At 37.6% G+C, this 15,036-nt stretch overlaps 1 protein-coding gene across 3 annotated transcripts in view; it reads right to left on the bottom strand.

Moving 5' to 3' along the window:
• The window catches only part of LOC306885135 (G protein pathway suppressor 2-like), a 52,476-nt gene that overhangs the window by 19,810 nt on the left and 17,630 nt on the right, over nucleotides 1-15,036 (bottom strand). For all 3 annotated transcript variants that reach the window (XM_079441486.1, XM_079441485.1, XM_079441487.1), the window contains 3 exons: nucleotides 7,913-7,987; nucleotides 7,642-7,718; nucleotides 6,624-6,719 (listed from right to left, as the gene is read on the bottom strand). In XM_079441486.1, the coding sequence (XP_079297612.1) occupies nucleotides 6,624-6,719; nucleotides 7,642-7,718; nucleotides 7,913-7,987 (248 nt within the window). The remainder of the gene's footprint in view (nucleotides 1-6,623; nucleotides 6,720-7,641; nucleotides 7,719-7,912; nucleotides 7,988-15,036) is intronic.

The following is a 15,036-nucleotide window of genomic DNA, read 5'->3' as shown; positions in this document are numbered from 1 at the left end:
GTCCCCAAGCCCGATAACACCCTCCACTTTTGCTATGACTTCAGGAAGTTGAACCATGCCCCGAGTGGACGAACTGTTGGATCAATTGGGAAAGGCCAGGTACATATGCACATTAGACCTCACCAAAGATTACTGGCAGGTGCCTCTGTCACCCTCGTCTACAGAAAAGACGGCCTTCAGCACCCCCAGTGGCCACTGGCAGTACCGGGTTCTCCCGTTCGGACTTCACGGGGCTCCCGCCACATTTCAGAGGCTAATGGATGTGATACTCCGACCCCACCAAGAATACAAGTACAAGATCGGCCAGGGACTCATCATGCCACAGGAAAAGAAAGTGGAGGCTGTCAGGAAGTGGGTCATAGTCGTCCAGGAACCATCGCTCTCACAATCACACCTGCCTAGGGCTGGGTATCGAGTTCGATACTTTTTAGGCGCCGACCGAATTGCCTCGATACCACAGAGTATCGAAAAATGTCTTGTCGTTCGGTACCAAGTTTCGATACCTAAGGGGTTAATCTCATTAACGTCAGTGAGCCAATAAGCCTGCAGCACTAGGTGTGTTTGACTAGAAGTGACGCGGTGCTGATTGATCAGTGTTTGACATCCGCGAGAGCAATTCGAAAGCGTACGGAGCAGTCTGCTCTCTATATCGCGCAGTTTCGCTTACTTGACACAGACTGAAGCTCGCGTGACATTTCAGCGTCTGCCGTCTAACTAAATGAGGACATAAACACATGAACAACAGCTCTAGAACTGCTCTGAGAGTCACTTCATGAGCATTTTACCGTTTGATTTGAGTAAAACTTGCGTCATATCATATACACACAGAACTGTAAAGGTATTCCCGGAAACCCGTCAAAATAAAAGTTCGGATTAACTTGGAAGACACTGCGGCAGAAATAAATTAATATTGTTCAGCAGAGTGTACATACTGCTACTACTAGGCTACTATTAAAATTATTAAAACTCTTATTTTTTTAATTAATGATCACAACATTTCCATGTTTTAATTAAAAATTTCATATATATTATATATATATATATACACACACAGTGAGGTCAATAAGTATTTGATAACCCTGTGATTTTGCAAGTTCTCTTACTTAGAAATCATGGAGGGGTCTACAATTTTCAGCATAGGTGCATTTCCACTGTGAGAGACAGAATCTAAAAATAAAAATCCACAAATCACATTGTATGATTTTTTAACAATTTATTTGTGAATTACTGTGTCAAATCGGGGAAGTCGTGGCCTAATGGTTAGAGAGTCGGACTCGTAATCCAAAGGTTGCGGGTTCGAGTCTTGGGCCGGCAGGGATTGTAGGTGGGGGGAGTGAATGTCCAGCGCTCTCTCCACTCTCAATATCACGACTGAGGTGCCCTTGAGCAAGGCACCGAACCCCCAACTGCTCCCCGGGCGCCGCAGCATAAATGGCTGCCCACTGCTCCGGGTGTGTGTTCACGGTGTGTGTGTGTGTGTTCACTGCTGTGTGTGTGCACGTTGGATGGGTTAAATGCAGAGCACGAATTCCGAGTATGGGTCACCATACTTGGCTGAATGTCACTTCACTTTTCACTTTCAAACAAGTATTTGATCACTTGCTTATCCGCCAGATTTCTGACCCTCAAAGACCTGTTATTTTGCTTTTAAATAGTCCAGCTACACTCTGCTCATGATTCTAAATTAGTAGCAACTGTTTGAGGTCGCTAGCTGTCATAAAGACACCTGTGCACCCCAAAAATCAGCCAAAGTCTAAGTAGCAACATGGGCAAAACCAAAGAGCTGTCAAAAGACACAAGAGACAAAATTGTAGACCTTCACAAAGCTGGAAAGGGCTACGGGGCAATTGCCAAGCAGCTTGGTGAAAAAAGAACAACTGTTGGAGCAATTGTCAGAAAATGGAAGAGGCTAATGATGACTGTCAATGTCCCTTGGACTGGGGCCCCACGGAAGATCTCTCCTCGTGGGGTATCAATGATGCTAAGAATGGTGAAGAATCAGCCCAGAACTACACGGGAGGAGCTGGTCAATGCCGTGAAGAGAGCTGGGACCATCGTTTCCAAGGCTATTATCAGTAATACACTAAGACATCATGGTTTAAAATCTTGCATCGCACGGAAGGTTCCCCTGCCTAAGTCAGCCCATGTCCAGGCCCGTCTGAAGTTTGCATGAAACTCCATGTTGCTCAGCAACAGCCCCGAAACCTGACAGATCTAGAGAAGATCTGTATGGAGGAGTAGGCCAAAATCCCTCCTGCAGTGTGTGCAAACCTGGTGAAGAACTACAGGAACCGTTTGACCTCTGTAATTGTTAACAAAGGCTTCTGTACCAAATATTAAAAAAATTTGACCCAAGTGATCAAATACTTATTTGACACAGTAATTCACAAATAAATTGTTAAAAAAAAATCATACAATGTGATTTCCGGATTTTTATTTTTAGATTCTGTCTCTCACAGTAGAAATGCACCTATGCTGAAAATTGTAGACCCCTCCATGATTTCTAAGTGAGAACTTGCAAAATCACAGTGATCAAATACTTATTGAGCTCACTGTGTGTGTGTGTATGATATATATATATGATATATATATACACACACACACACACACACACACATACATATATACACAGTGCCCTCCATAAGTATTGGAACAGTAAAGACAAAATTGCTCTGTTGGCTGTGGAGTCAAGCCATTTATAAATATGACTAAAAGATGAATATGAGACAAAACTACAGAATGTCACATTTTATTATTGGGTGATTCAACTCATAGATGTTTTACCAGCTAAGAAGTTCAGCACTTTTAGAGTTTCTGACTATCTGATGTGAGCATAAGTATTGGAACAGTTGCCTCACAGGTCTTTCTAAGTGATCAGCTGTGTCCTGTTGCATTAATTCTTCAGATATTAAAAGCAGGGAAAGTGTCGTATCAGTTATATCCATTACTTCTGCATTCTGAATCTTGCATTCGATGATGACGCACACAAACCAGGATAAAGACGAGGGATCTGACTTTGAGAGAAAAGCAAGCAATTTGGATGCTAAAAGAAAAGAGTAAGTCAATTAGAGCTATAGCAAAAACAAAGGGCATGGAGAAATCAAGAGTTTGGAAACCACCAGCAACCAACAACTACCTGATCTGAAAAGTATTTCAAAGGATGAGACCAAGAGTCTGGTGATGTCTATGGGTCACAGACTCACTGCTGTGATTGTGCGCAAGGGATCTGCAACTAAATAATAGCTTTTAATTTTTTATATCTGCCTTATGTTCAACTGTCCCAATACTTATGCTCACATCAATGAGTGGGATGAACTCTAAAAGTGCTATTCTTTTTATTTGGTAAAACATGTATGTGTTGAAACGGCTTATAATAAAATGTGACATTCTGTAGTTTTGTCTCATATTCATCTTTGAATCATATTTGCAAATGTCTTGACTCCACAGCCAACAGAGCAATTTTGTCTTTACTGTTCCCATACTTATGGAGGGCACTGTATATGCAAATTAATTCTCTGCCAGCGGGAGGTGCTGTTGGATAACGCTGTACACAAAGCAGAGCTCTGCTCACAAACGCCGTTTTATCAGACAATACATGCAAGATGAAATGAAAATAACATACTACATTTTCTGAAAACAGTCGGTTTCCATCAGAAATACAGTGATATAAAAACACCCGCACCGGGTTTCGATTTTGAAATGTGCAATGCTCAACTAAGCGTTCTCCCCACCCTTCATCTTGCCTGACAGCTACGGCTGGTCTCCATAGAAATCCATGTTAAAATGGGGTAAAAAAGATTGACTGAATTGAAACTTTTTCAATATAACTAAATATAAAAATGTGCGCAGGGTTAAGCTGTGCTGTTGTTGCATACCAAAAATCTGTCCATGTCTGGCACTGTATGCATGGCTTGTAGTTAAAATACTGTGTGAAATAATAAAATAATGTGTGCTGCTCTTATCATTCTGTGGACAAAATCCCGTAAACTTCGCCCAAATCAGGAGGTGTATATGCACATGTGCACTCATCTGTTTTCAATGCAGCTAAACTCGCTTTGCTTAATGTCATCTTCCCATGCATTAAACTATGACAGGTCCTTAACTGCAAAAAGATGTTCTCTGGGACACTTTAAAGGTGTAGTGTGTAAATTTTAGCAGCATCTAATGTTTGAGGTTGCGAATTTCAACCAACGGCTCAGTCCCCTGCTCACCCCTCCCTTTAGAGAGTCTACGGTGGCCGACAGTCTGAGACAGAAGAGAGTAGCCAGCAATGAGGTTTCTTTACAAAGGTAAATTAAGGAATTACAGTTACATAGTTATTCAATAAATCGATATGTTATTGCGAATATTATTGTTACTTGTTCATCATCGTGTCAGTGTTTTATTCGCAAGAACAACACAGTGACGAAATGCGCTCTGTTCTTTAACCCCTTAACTGTCACCCCCCTTTTTGAAAACAGACTTGAAAGTGCACTATTTAAAAGTTAAATTGTTATACTTCATGAATGCTTTTGAATACCTAAGGTTGGTCTCTTTTTAAAGAAGACAATCAGCAGATTATTGCAGAAGTGAGATCATTTCAAAAAATTAAAGTAAAAAAAAAGTTAAATTTACTGTAAATAAAATGTAGGGTACTATTATTATTTTATATTATATAAAATAAATATTTCACAAAATATGTTTTGATACAAATTTGGCATAAAATTAAAGCCATATGTCTAAATAAGTTGTGTTCCAAATTTGAAGTTGATATGAAAAAAATTTTAGGTTACTATGCAATTTTGTTAAGGCGTTATACCACAAACAGCCACCAGGTGCCATTCAAACCCCATAGAATTTTTTTATGCATTTTTCTGTCACAAATGTATCAATTTCTCTCTCAGTGTTACTCCTATCACAAAATAACCACCAAATATGGACCTTTCCGATGATATGTATTTTGTCAAGATTATAAAAAGTGTTGATTCTATAAGACCGTAATATGTTTGGAATATGATACCTCCCACTAAACAATTTTAAAGTATCATTTCTATGGTATCGCAATATCCGATTTCAGAACTGTTTTCACAGGATGAATTTTGAGATTTTAAGCTTTCAAATGATATATAATATATGATTATTACTAAAACATGTGATAGGAAAAAAAGGAAACAAATAGAATTTTTGTGTCAAAGGTCAGAGCTCCTGTTATGGTGTATAGGTTTTGAGGTGCGCTCCTGTCATAAATTAATCTATTAATGCTCCTACATAATTTTTAACAACAAACAGTGGTAAAATATCAATTTAGAAGTCTTGGTCCTTTTCAACGATATATTGTTTTTCATGATTAGATTAGGATTTAATGGTAATATATTGAAGTAAAGTTAGGCATCCCGTATACGGGACGGTGACAGTTATTAAGGGCTACTGTACAAACATGGTGGCGACTTCCATGTAAAGGGACCCGTGGTGTATGTAGATATAAATGGCTCATTCTAAGTTAATAAAAACATAACGGTTCATTATGTAAGGTCTTTATACACCTCTGAAAACATAGTTATATATATTATATTGCATTTCTGTCAATAGATCCTCCTAAATATTACACACTGCACCTTTAAAGTGATGAAACTATGACACCATGTGCTTTTTAAAACCATTTTCATAGGTTTCAAGTTATATTGATCACATATATTACATGTCGGCTCGGAAAATATGTAAATGCGCATGCCCAGTAGCTGCAGCTGTATCCCTTCTAGCCTCAACCACAAATCAGATAGGAGAGTAGATTAACTTTGGTGCACTTAAGCTTAAAATGTTGAAATAAAATACTTTCTGACGTTTATTCATGTTCATTTCGTGCTTTACGTAAATATGAAAAGACGATCGGTTCTCGTGTTTGAACTGAGGCAATACAGCGATCTGTCACGGCACATTAAAGAGACACAAAACAGTATTTGTTTCAATTTCTTTAAAAATTACAATATTAAAAGCTGAGAGTCCTGAGACCTTGTTTCATACCACAAGTAACCTGCTCTGTCTTCTCTGGCAGTGTGTTAGTTTCCTCTTTGCTCTGCGATGTATTTTTCACTGCATGAGAACATGACGTGTAGTGTGAGAGCGGATTGTTTGTCGGGGATAGCAACAGTAACTTAGGAGGGCGGGTTTTGCCGAAAGGTCAATTACAATGCATTTGAAATGAATTATTTAATCTATAAAGATATGTGGGCAATACATTATAAATACATTTTGTATATATTCTTTATATATTAATCTTATAGTTTAAATAATTAATAAGTGTATTTGCTCTGTATTATGAGTATATTTAAAAGTTTATGAAAGATGGTTTCAATTGAAATACAAGTGGTAACAATACATTTTATTTTACAGAGAAAGTATGTTAAAAGCTCATTTTAGTTCATATTCATGGTGTCCAAAAATAGCACAGTTGGATGTTCTTAAGATTATCTTAAGTACTAAAGAATATTTGTAGTAAATTAAGAACAAAACTAGTGCATGAAAATAGAGCACTTTAAGTACATTTTGGAAGTGTACTGAAATAAAGTGTATTTTACTGCACTTTTTTCACCTGGGTATCCAATGATGGACATTTAGAAAGTTTCAATGTAGGTTAGTGAGCTCACCTTGGCAGCAGGGATCTGGACAGCCATGGATGGAGTGGGCATCAGACCGGTTGCACTCACATGTAAAGCCTGTGGATGGATGGGTCTAAGACCAGCCTATTAAGGACAATACACACAAATAAGTACTAGGGGTGGGAATCTTTAGTCACCTCACGATTCGATCCGATTCCGATTCTGGGAGGCTCAATCCGATTCCAGAACGATTCTTGATCTATTTTTTCCCCCCTTATTAATTAATTAGTTTACCGACTTGAGTTTTTTTTAATCCTAACATTTACATATCCTTACATAAGTAATTAAGCACTTTTTTAAAATAATTAAAAAAAAATTAAAACAGTTGTATGTTAAGAATTTTAAACTAACTTCAAAATATACAAGTAGCAAATAATAAAGAGGAGCATAGAAACATATAACAAACAACAAACAAAGAGTTCTTTCAGTATTTATGATTATCTGAACGTTTTCCATTCAAGAACTGTGAATGATTTTTCTTCATCTTTACTGTTGTTTTTTATTATGACATCATAGACAGCGGGAGATCAATTAAGCTGCATTCACACAGATCTCTTTTGAAATATAAGAAGTAATGTGGTTTGTCCTGTCTGTTTAATCCCTTAAGACATAACTGGCTGTGTTTACATTCATTTTGCGTCATAAAACCATTTTGAGACGCAAGTATATTAAACCACTTATAGCCGCATGCGTGAGCAGTCTACACAAAGCACGCATCAGCATTTGAAATTGAAAGCAGCCTTCTGTTTGTGAGGTTCATATTTTAAATATATAAGTCCACTGCATTCCAAGCCACATAAATGATGACTTCATAAAGCATTTGTAAGGAAAATCCAGAATCGTTGGAGAGAGAATCGCGATACATCGATGGATTGATTTTTTCTCCAACCCCTAATAAGTACCATCCACAACCATCTGCAGTACACACATATAAACAATACATTTTCTCATGGAAGTTAGACCTTGCTTCCCAATATTTTCCAAATGAGTCTCAGTGAGTACTTACAGAGTCAGTAAAGCCGGACTGCTGATTGGCATGTTCAAGCTGTTTCTGGAGGGGGATACTAGCACTAGGGATGAATCCTGTGAAGTTCAATTGAGGAAACAAGGAATGATGGACCGATATTGTTGAGATAAAATAGCACAATACTAATGTATGACATATTTCTGGCCAGAAAAGATGTAAAGTGAAGCTGAAATGTTTTAGAAAATGCCGCATTAATATCAATGTGATGAATGTTATAAAAAAAAAAAAAAACGTAAGGGGGCTTCCTTACCTGGCTGGGTGGTGAAATGGCTGTGGACAGCATAACCTTGAGCCAGGAATGGCATGCTCTGGAATGGTGATGCCCCTACACAGAAAAACAGAGAATATGAAGTTGAGAATAAAGACAGAGAATGTTTTATTGTTACCCAGGAGGCCAACTCACCTATTCTCTATAAAATACGAACATACGCTCACAGCCCAGTAAGCTGTACAACATTAGAGAGAATTACAGATGGGCACAAAACAGCACAGAAAAATATGTGACAGCAAATGGCCATCCAAAAGTATGCTTACAGACAACTTTCTAGGCAGAATTTAACCTCACAATTGAGATGGTGTCAATCTAGCTGTAGAGAATATTTGGCCAATTTATCTAACCTCACATCCTCTAAGAAAATCCATAAAACCACACAAGAAAATTAAAAATGGTTTGATTTAGACCAAGAACAAACCCAAAAATATGAAAAAGATTATTCATATGGAACGTACAATTGGTAAATATCAAAACCCATTAGACTACCCCATTACAGAAAATGAACTGATTGATAAAATCCAGGCCCTAAAAAACAAAAAAAGCAAGTGGACCAGATGGCATCCTCAACAAAATGCTCAAGAACACAGAGCACAAATTAAGATTGGCCCTACTAAATCTTTTCAACTTTGTTCTAAGTGTTGATTTCTATATTGCCTAAAATATCTAGTAGGGATGGGCGATGGTAAAGCCGGTTCCTTGATTAGCGCTAAATCTCCATCACCTGTTTTCAAATGGAGCGGCATTTAATACACGAAGGCGTAGTTCACTGACAAGCTACGCAATTTCGCTTTCATTATTGCAGATATATCGCCTTCGACAATGAACGCAAATTGCGTAGCTTGTCAGTGAACTACGGCTCTGTGTATTAAATGCCGCTCCATTTGAAAACAGGTGATGGAGATTTAGCGCTAATCAAGGAACCGGCTTTACTGACGAGATGCGCATGCATATTGCATGCGATATATCGCCCATCCCTAATATCTACTAGTATTTGGCTTTGTGTGTGTGTGCAGATTGATCGGCGTATGACATTGCGTCCTTTTTTTTTCAAAACGCTCTCGAGGTACTTTGAATCAAAGCAATATAGAAATCCTGGCCAATATAGATTACTGCTTACACAAATGCCTCTGTAATTGTTTGGGTCTGATTTGTCTCCACACTTGAATATGGGCATTATGAGTCATTGATTCCAGGTTGTTCTCAACCTTTCCTGAGGATGGTACTCCCTTAGTTATACTTGGAGACTTAACCTCAGGCTTAACCATAAACCTCAGGCTGCAGACTTCCACACTCTACTTGCCTCTTTTGATCTCAAAATAGTGTTAACTACGGCTACTCACAAATCAGGCAACCAACTGGACCTTATTTACACAGGACACTGCTCCACTTATCATGTGCTGGTTACTCCACTGCACACCTCGGATCACTTCTTCCTCACTCTTAACCTCAACATGATTCCTGACACATCACATACCCCTCCACATGTCACTTTTCGACGTAACTTACGCTCACTCTCACCCTCCCGGCTATCTGCTATGGTTTCATCTTCGTTTCCTCCCCCTAAACAGTTATCATCTCTTGATGCTAACAGTGCTACTGATACTTTCTGTTCCACTCTGACGTCTTGTTTAGATACTTTCTGCCCCTTATCTTCCAGGCCGGCCCATACCACCCCTTCTGCCCCTTGGCTATCTGGCGTTTTCCGCGAACATCGTTCTAAACTCAGGGCTGCAGAAAGAATATGGCGCAAATCACAAAATCCTACTGACCTTAATTTATATTGATCACTCCTCTCTGACTTCTCTGCTAATGTCTCCACTGCTAAAAGGACAAACTATCATGACAAAATTAACAATTCGCCTAACTCTCCCATGCTCTTTAAAACATTTTCCTCCCTCCTTTGTCCTCCTCCTCCCCCTCCTTCATCAACTCTAACAGCTGACGACTTTGCCACATTCTTCATTAATAAAATTACAAACCTCACTTCACAATTTTCCACACCACAATCTATTAAACACATCTTACCAGCAAACATACACTCGTTCACATCCTTCTCTCCACTCTCTGAGGCAGAAGTCTCTAAACTCATCTTTTCCAGTCATCCTAATACTTGTCCGCTTTAATGTTTTATCTGAAGAAAGATGCGATGTGATATCTATTGGCTACGGGCGGAATATTATCTTTATCCTATTACATTTAAACTCATCCAGGCCCTCGATCTCAAAACACCACTCCAACGCTGGAAAATTCGTTATCATCCTATGCCTGTTATTGTCAATTTTGGATTCTGGATCGTACTTGGCCGAACGGAACTCCGCTGTTGTACAGGTACGAGTGTCATGCAGTGACAGGGCTCCAAATATTAACACCATGGCTAATAATATATCCCACCTTTTCATGGATGATGGCGTGGTCGTGATGGACGATGAGGCGGCTGTGAGGTCTAGTTTGGAGAGGACAGTTTGCCGGGGAGGACGTCTCGTGGATCAGAAGGGCGCCGAACACGATAAGAGCTTTGATGAAGAGTCTCTTCTAGCATCAAGAGGTTGTGTCGATTTGTTTGGGGACTATTTTAACACAAAAGGTCTACATTTTGTGCACTTAAATATAAGAAGTTTGTTACCTAAGATCGATGAAATAAGGTGCTTACTTAAGAATTGTAAAGTGGGGATTTTTTGTTTAACAGAAACATGGCTAGATTCATCTGTAACTAATAATGAAATACAAGTAGATAATTATAATGAAGGATCTAAATAGACAAGGAGGAGGTGTTTGTATTTTTATAAGATTGATATTAATTTTAATATGTTAGACATTAATGTGGAGCAGGAGTTATTGTTCTTGGATTTATTGTTGCCTGCGACTAAGCCTATACTCTTTGGAGTTTGTTATCGTCCACCCAGTCAAAATAATTTTTACGAGGGACTTGGAGTTTGTTCTGAACAATAATAATGATTATTTGGCAAAAGAATGTTTTATTATGGGGGATTTTAAAACAAACATATCTAATAGAACATGGGATCATTTTAAATATTTGCAGTCATTATGCCAATCATTCCATTTAACCAAAATAATAAACAAATCTACTAGAGTTTGGGAAGGTGGGGCAAGTATCATTGATCTTATTTTGGTATCCGATGAAAAAAATATTTCCCAGAAGGGAGTAGTTGAATATGGTATCAGTGATCATAATATCATTTTTTGTACAAGAAAACGTAGTAAAATAAGATTTAGCAATCATAAAACAGTACGAATTAGATCGTTAAAAAATATAATATTGAAGTATTTAAAGACCATCTTAAAATAGTTAATTGGAATGATATTCAAAATATCTCAATAGTTGATGATGCTTGGAATTTTTTTTTTTTTTTTTTTTTAACTTTTAAGAAAGTTTTATTTCTTAAAGTAGTGGACAAAATTGCCCCCCCTTAGACAGGCGAGAGTTACGCAAAGAGCTAGTCCTTAGATGGATCAGAAAATATTAGGGAAAATATTAGAAATATTATATTAGGGCTCTTTAGATTTATAGGAGAACTAAGAATCAGGAAGGCTATCTAAAATTTAAAGCACTTAGAAACTTAGGACAGAAAAATATAAAGGAGGCAAAATGTAATTTTATTAAAGAACAAATTCTAGAAAACAAAGAAGATCCTAAATCTCTATGGAAGGTGTTGAATAGATTCCAATCAATTGGTAAATCAAAATTTTCTGTATCAAAATGTAGGTTTAGATATTGATGGCAAGATAGAATTTGATAAAAATAAAGTTGCTAATAAATTTTATTCATTCTTTTAATTAATTGCTAATAGTCTAGTTGATAAGCTTCCTCTGTCCAAAGGAAATTATGGGATTGATTTTGTTAAGAGTTTTTATTCAAAACAAGGGGTGTTGCCAAACAGTTTTTCTTTTGCTAAAGTTAGTGTAAATCAAATTACTAAAATGCTTGAAGAGCTTCAAGTTTCTAAGTCAACTGGGTAGGACGATATTCCATCTAGATTATTAAGAGATGCTGCAGATATTATAGCTCCAACTATTACATTTATTGTTAATCTTTCCTTGGAAAATAGTATATTTCCATCTGATATGAAGTTGGCTAAAATCATTCCGTTATTCAAAAAAGGTAACAGATGTGATCCTGGAAACTATCGTCCAATTTCCATTCTTAGTGTGGCCTGAAACTTTTTAGAAAGAATTGTGTAAACAGATGTATGAGTATTTAAGTAAGAGTAGCTTAATTTATGATTTTCAGTCAGGTTTTAGGAAATCTTATTCGACTGATATTTCTTTACAAATTTAACAGATTTTATAAGGATGCAGATAGATGAAGGTAAAATGTGTGGTATGGTACTTTCAGACCTCCAGAAAGCGTTTGACACAGTAAATCATTCAATACTTTTAGACAAGTTAAGTGTGATGGGTTTTTCAAGTAAAGTGATAGCCTGGTTGAATTCTTATTTAACTGGGAGAGTTCAGAGGGTAGAAATCGTTGGGGTTCTTTCTGAGGAAACTTTGGTTAAAAATGGAGTCCCTCAGGGAAGTGTTTTAGGCCCTCTTTTGTTTCTTTTATATATAAATGACTCAATAAGTGTCTCAGTAAGCAGCATATTAATATAGAACGGTAAGGCTCTAATGCACACCAGTATAGGTGTGTTTATTGTAGAAGCTAGACGACGCATGACGGCATATTAGTGGTGTCCCAATTCTTAGGGGAATATTTTCACCCCATCCCTTGGTGAAGGGGTATAAATTAGAGTTGGGATTGGGCCTTAATCCAGTAGCCCCTCACTGCAGAACAAAGATCCAGGGGGTAGGTTTCTAAAGGGTAGGTTTTTCTTTAGGCCTTCTAAATGAAAGAGCCAATCGTTGATTGGTAAAGTCATTGCGTCACTGCAGTGGCCGTTAGAAGCAGAGACCGGAAGCGTTAGCATTAGATGTTATGCTTTTTCGGCTAATGGTTGCAGGCTTGCCTTCTAGTGGCTTTGTTAGAAGCTCCGGTTCCCATAGAAACCGGAGGCTAGAGCAGCCAATGCGCATGCACAGTCATTAGCGCGTTGGAACTACGCATGCGCATTGGCGGGTCTAGCCTGAAAAATACACTTTTTAAACGGTATTTGAACATAAGAAACAACATTCATGGAGCAGTTCATTTCACATTTTGTTGCTGATTTGAAATATGTAATTTAATCGTGAGTTCAGCGAGCAGTTTTTGAGATTTCAGGATTCCCCCATTCATTTAGATAGGACTTGGTCTTGTTTGAGCTTCCTGGAGACGTTGCAAATATGGCGGCCGAGTGAACGGATTGTCCTTGAAAGGGACTTTGCTTGAATTGTGAACATGTTCTACTTGTAGTAATGGTAATGAATAGTAATCTTACCAAATTTGTGGTCTCGGGACCAACTCTACACTGTGCCATGACCAGTTCAAAAATTTACTCTTCAAATGGTTCTCTTTTAAACTCTTTGTTCAAGAAAAATTACATTTAGTTCTGACTTCTGTCCTTATGCTGATCACATTCATTATCTTGCATTAAGAAGACTTCACCCATTACAGTAGTGGCCAATTTGAAAAGTACAGTATTCAGGTTTTTTATTTTTTTTTTGCTACTAATTCAAAATTCGTTAAATTCTTATTAAAATTGGCTCAGATGATCTTTGGACCATGCTACATAGGAAAGACTGAATATAATTTTGAGATTCATCTTTGTTCAACTGGTTCAGATGCTTTTATCTTGGTAATACTTTAATTGGTTGAAATCATCCATCATTTTATTTCTGCTTTGGACTGAGCTGCCTAAAAATGACTGAACAGATTTTTGATACTAATGTTCCTGAGAAATACCTCTTCAAAGTTAACTGTTAGTTGACTCATCTTATGCTAGTTAGCTTAGCTTGCTAATTGGTTAACATGCTAACTAGTTGCCATTCTTTCTAATGTGGCTCTTCAGCTATCAGGTTAACTGTAAACTATGTAAACTGTTAGCTTATGTTAATCTTAGCAGGTTAATCAGTTAACATGCCAAGTAATGCAAAAGCAGAAAAGTGTGCTCGTTTTTGGCTTGAAAGCTCTCCTCAGCAGCCTGGGGAATGTATGTCAACTGGGAGGTGTAACTTGCTAAATCACAAGCCCTGAACATTTCAGGTCATGGGTTTGAGTCCCATGTGACATGACGGCAAAAGTAATAATAATAATACATTTTATAGTAAAAGTAGTCAAAATGGTGCTTTTTTTTTATTCCATATATTTTCTGAACTTATTAAATATAACATGCACATAACATATAAGGTGCATTTTATATACAAAATCTTTATGTTTTGTGTTTCTGAGACTCACATTTTAGAGATTATAACCATTCTGTGTGATGCGCTTTGATGTTATGTCAGGAACTGACGACGGGCCGTTGAATTATTAGAAAAATAATGCACACAAGGTGGTGATGCACCTCGAGTGTACGTTATTTTTCTAATAATTCAACAGACCAAAGTCAATTATTCCGCCTATACTACGGTTGCCACACCTCAAGACATCGATCAGATGATATATTTCAAAGCATTCGTCCAGTTATGCTTAAATTGCTATTGTGAGTAGGATTATTTTTTCTGCATCTCACCTAACGCCTCCGTTGCTAATTCCAAAACGTCATTTTAAACCTAGTAACAGAGGCTTGAGCCGTTGATAGTAGGGATGTAACGATTAACCGCGAGCCGGTTGAAAATCGATTCATATGTGTGACGATTCAAGTTGGTTGAGACACTAAACAATTCGCGATTCAATTAGAGGTAGGAGTTTGAAAGTATGTCTGAGGGGAACTTACTGTATTTAGAAAAGTTCAGATGGTATTTTTTCTTTTCAACTTGCCTCTGTATAATGCATATGAAAGTTCATAAGTGCAGTGCTGCTTTGTTTAAAGCAGAAACCAAGGAAACGATTAAACCGCCACCTGCTGGCAGAGAGTGAATCTGCGTCTCATTCAGCTCTCATTATGTATAAAGTAGTTTCTCATTATGTATAAAGTAGTTTCACAAAAAATACATAATGAGTATCTCTCATTATGTATAAAGTAGTTTCACAAAACTGAAGTCAGACCATTCTGTTTTTGCTT

Source organism: Barbus barbus (assembly GCF_936440315.1).
Source record: "Barbus barbus genome assembly, chromosome: 2".
Classification (NCBI taxonomy): Eukaryota; Metazoa; Chordata; class Actinopteri; order Cypriniformes; family Cyprinidae; genus Barbus; species Barbus barbus.
The sequence above is the reverse complement of the archived record's forward strand: the minus strand, read 5'-3'. Positions and strand labels throughout refer to the sequence as shown.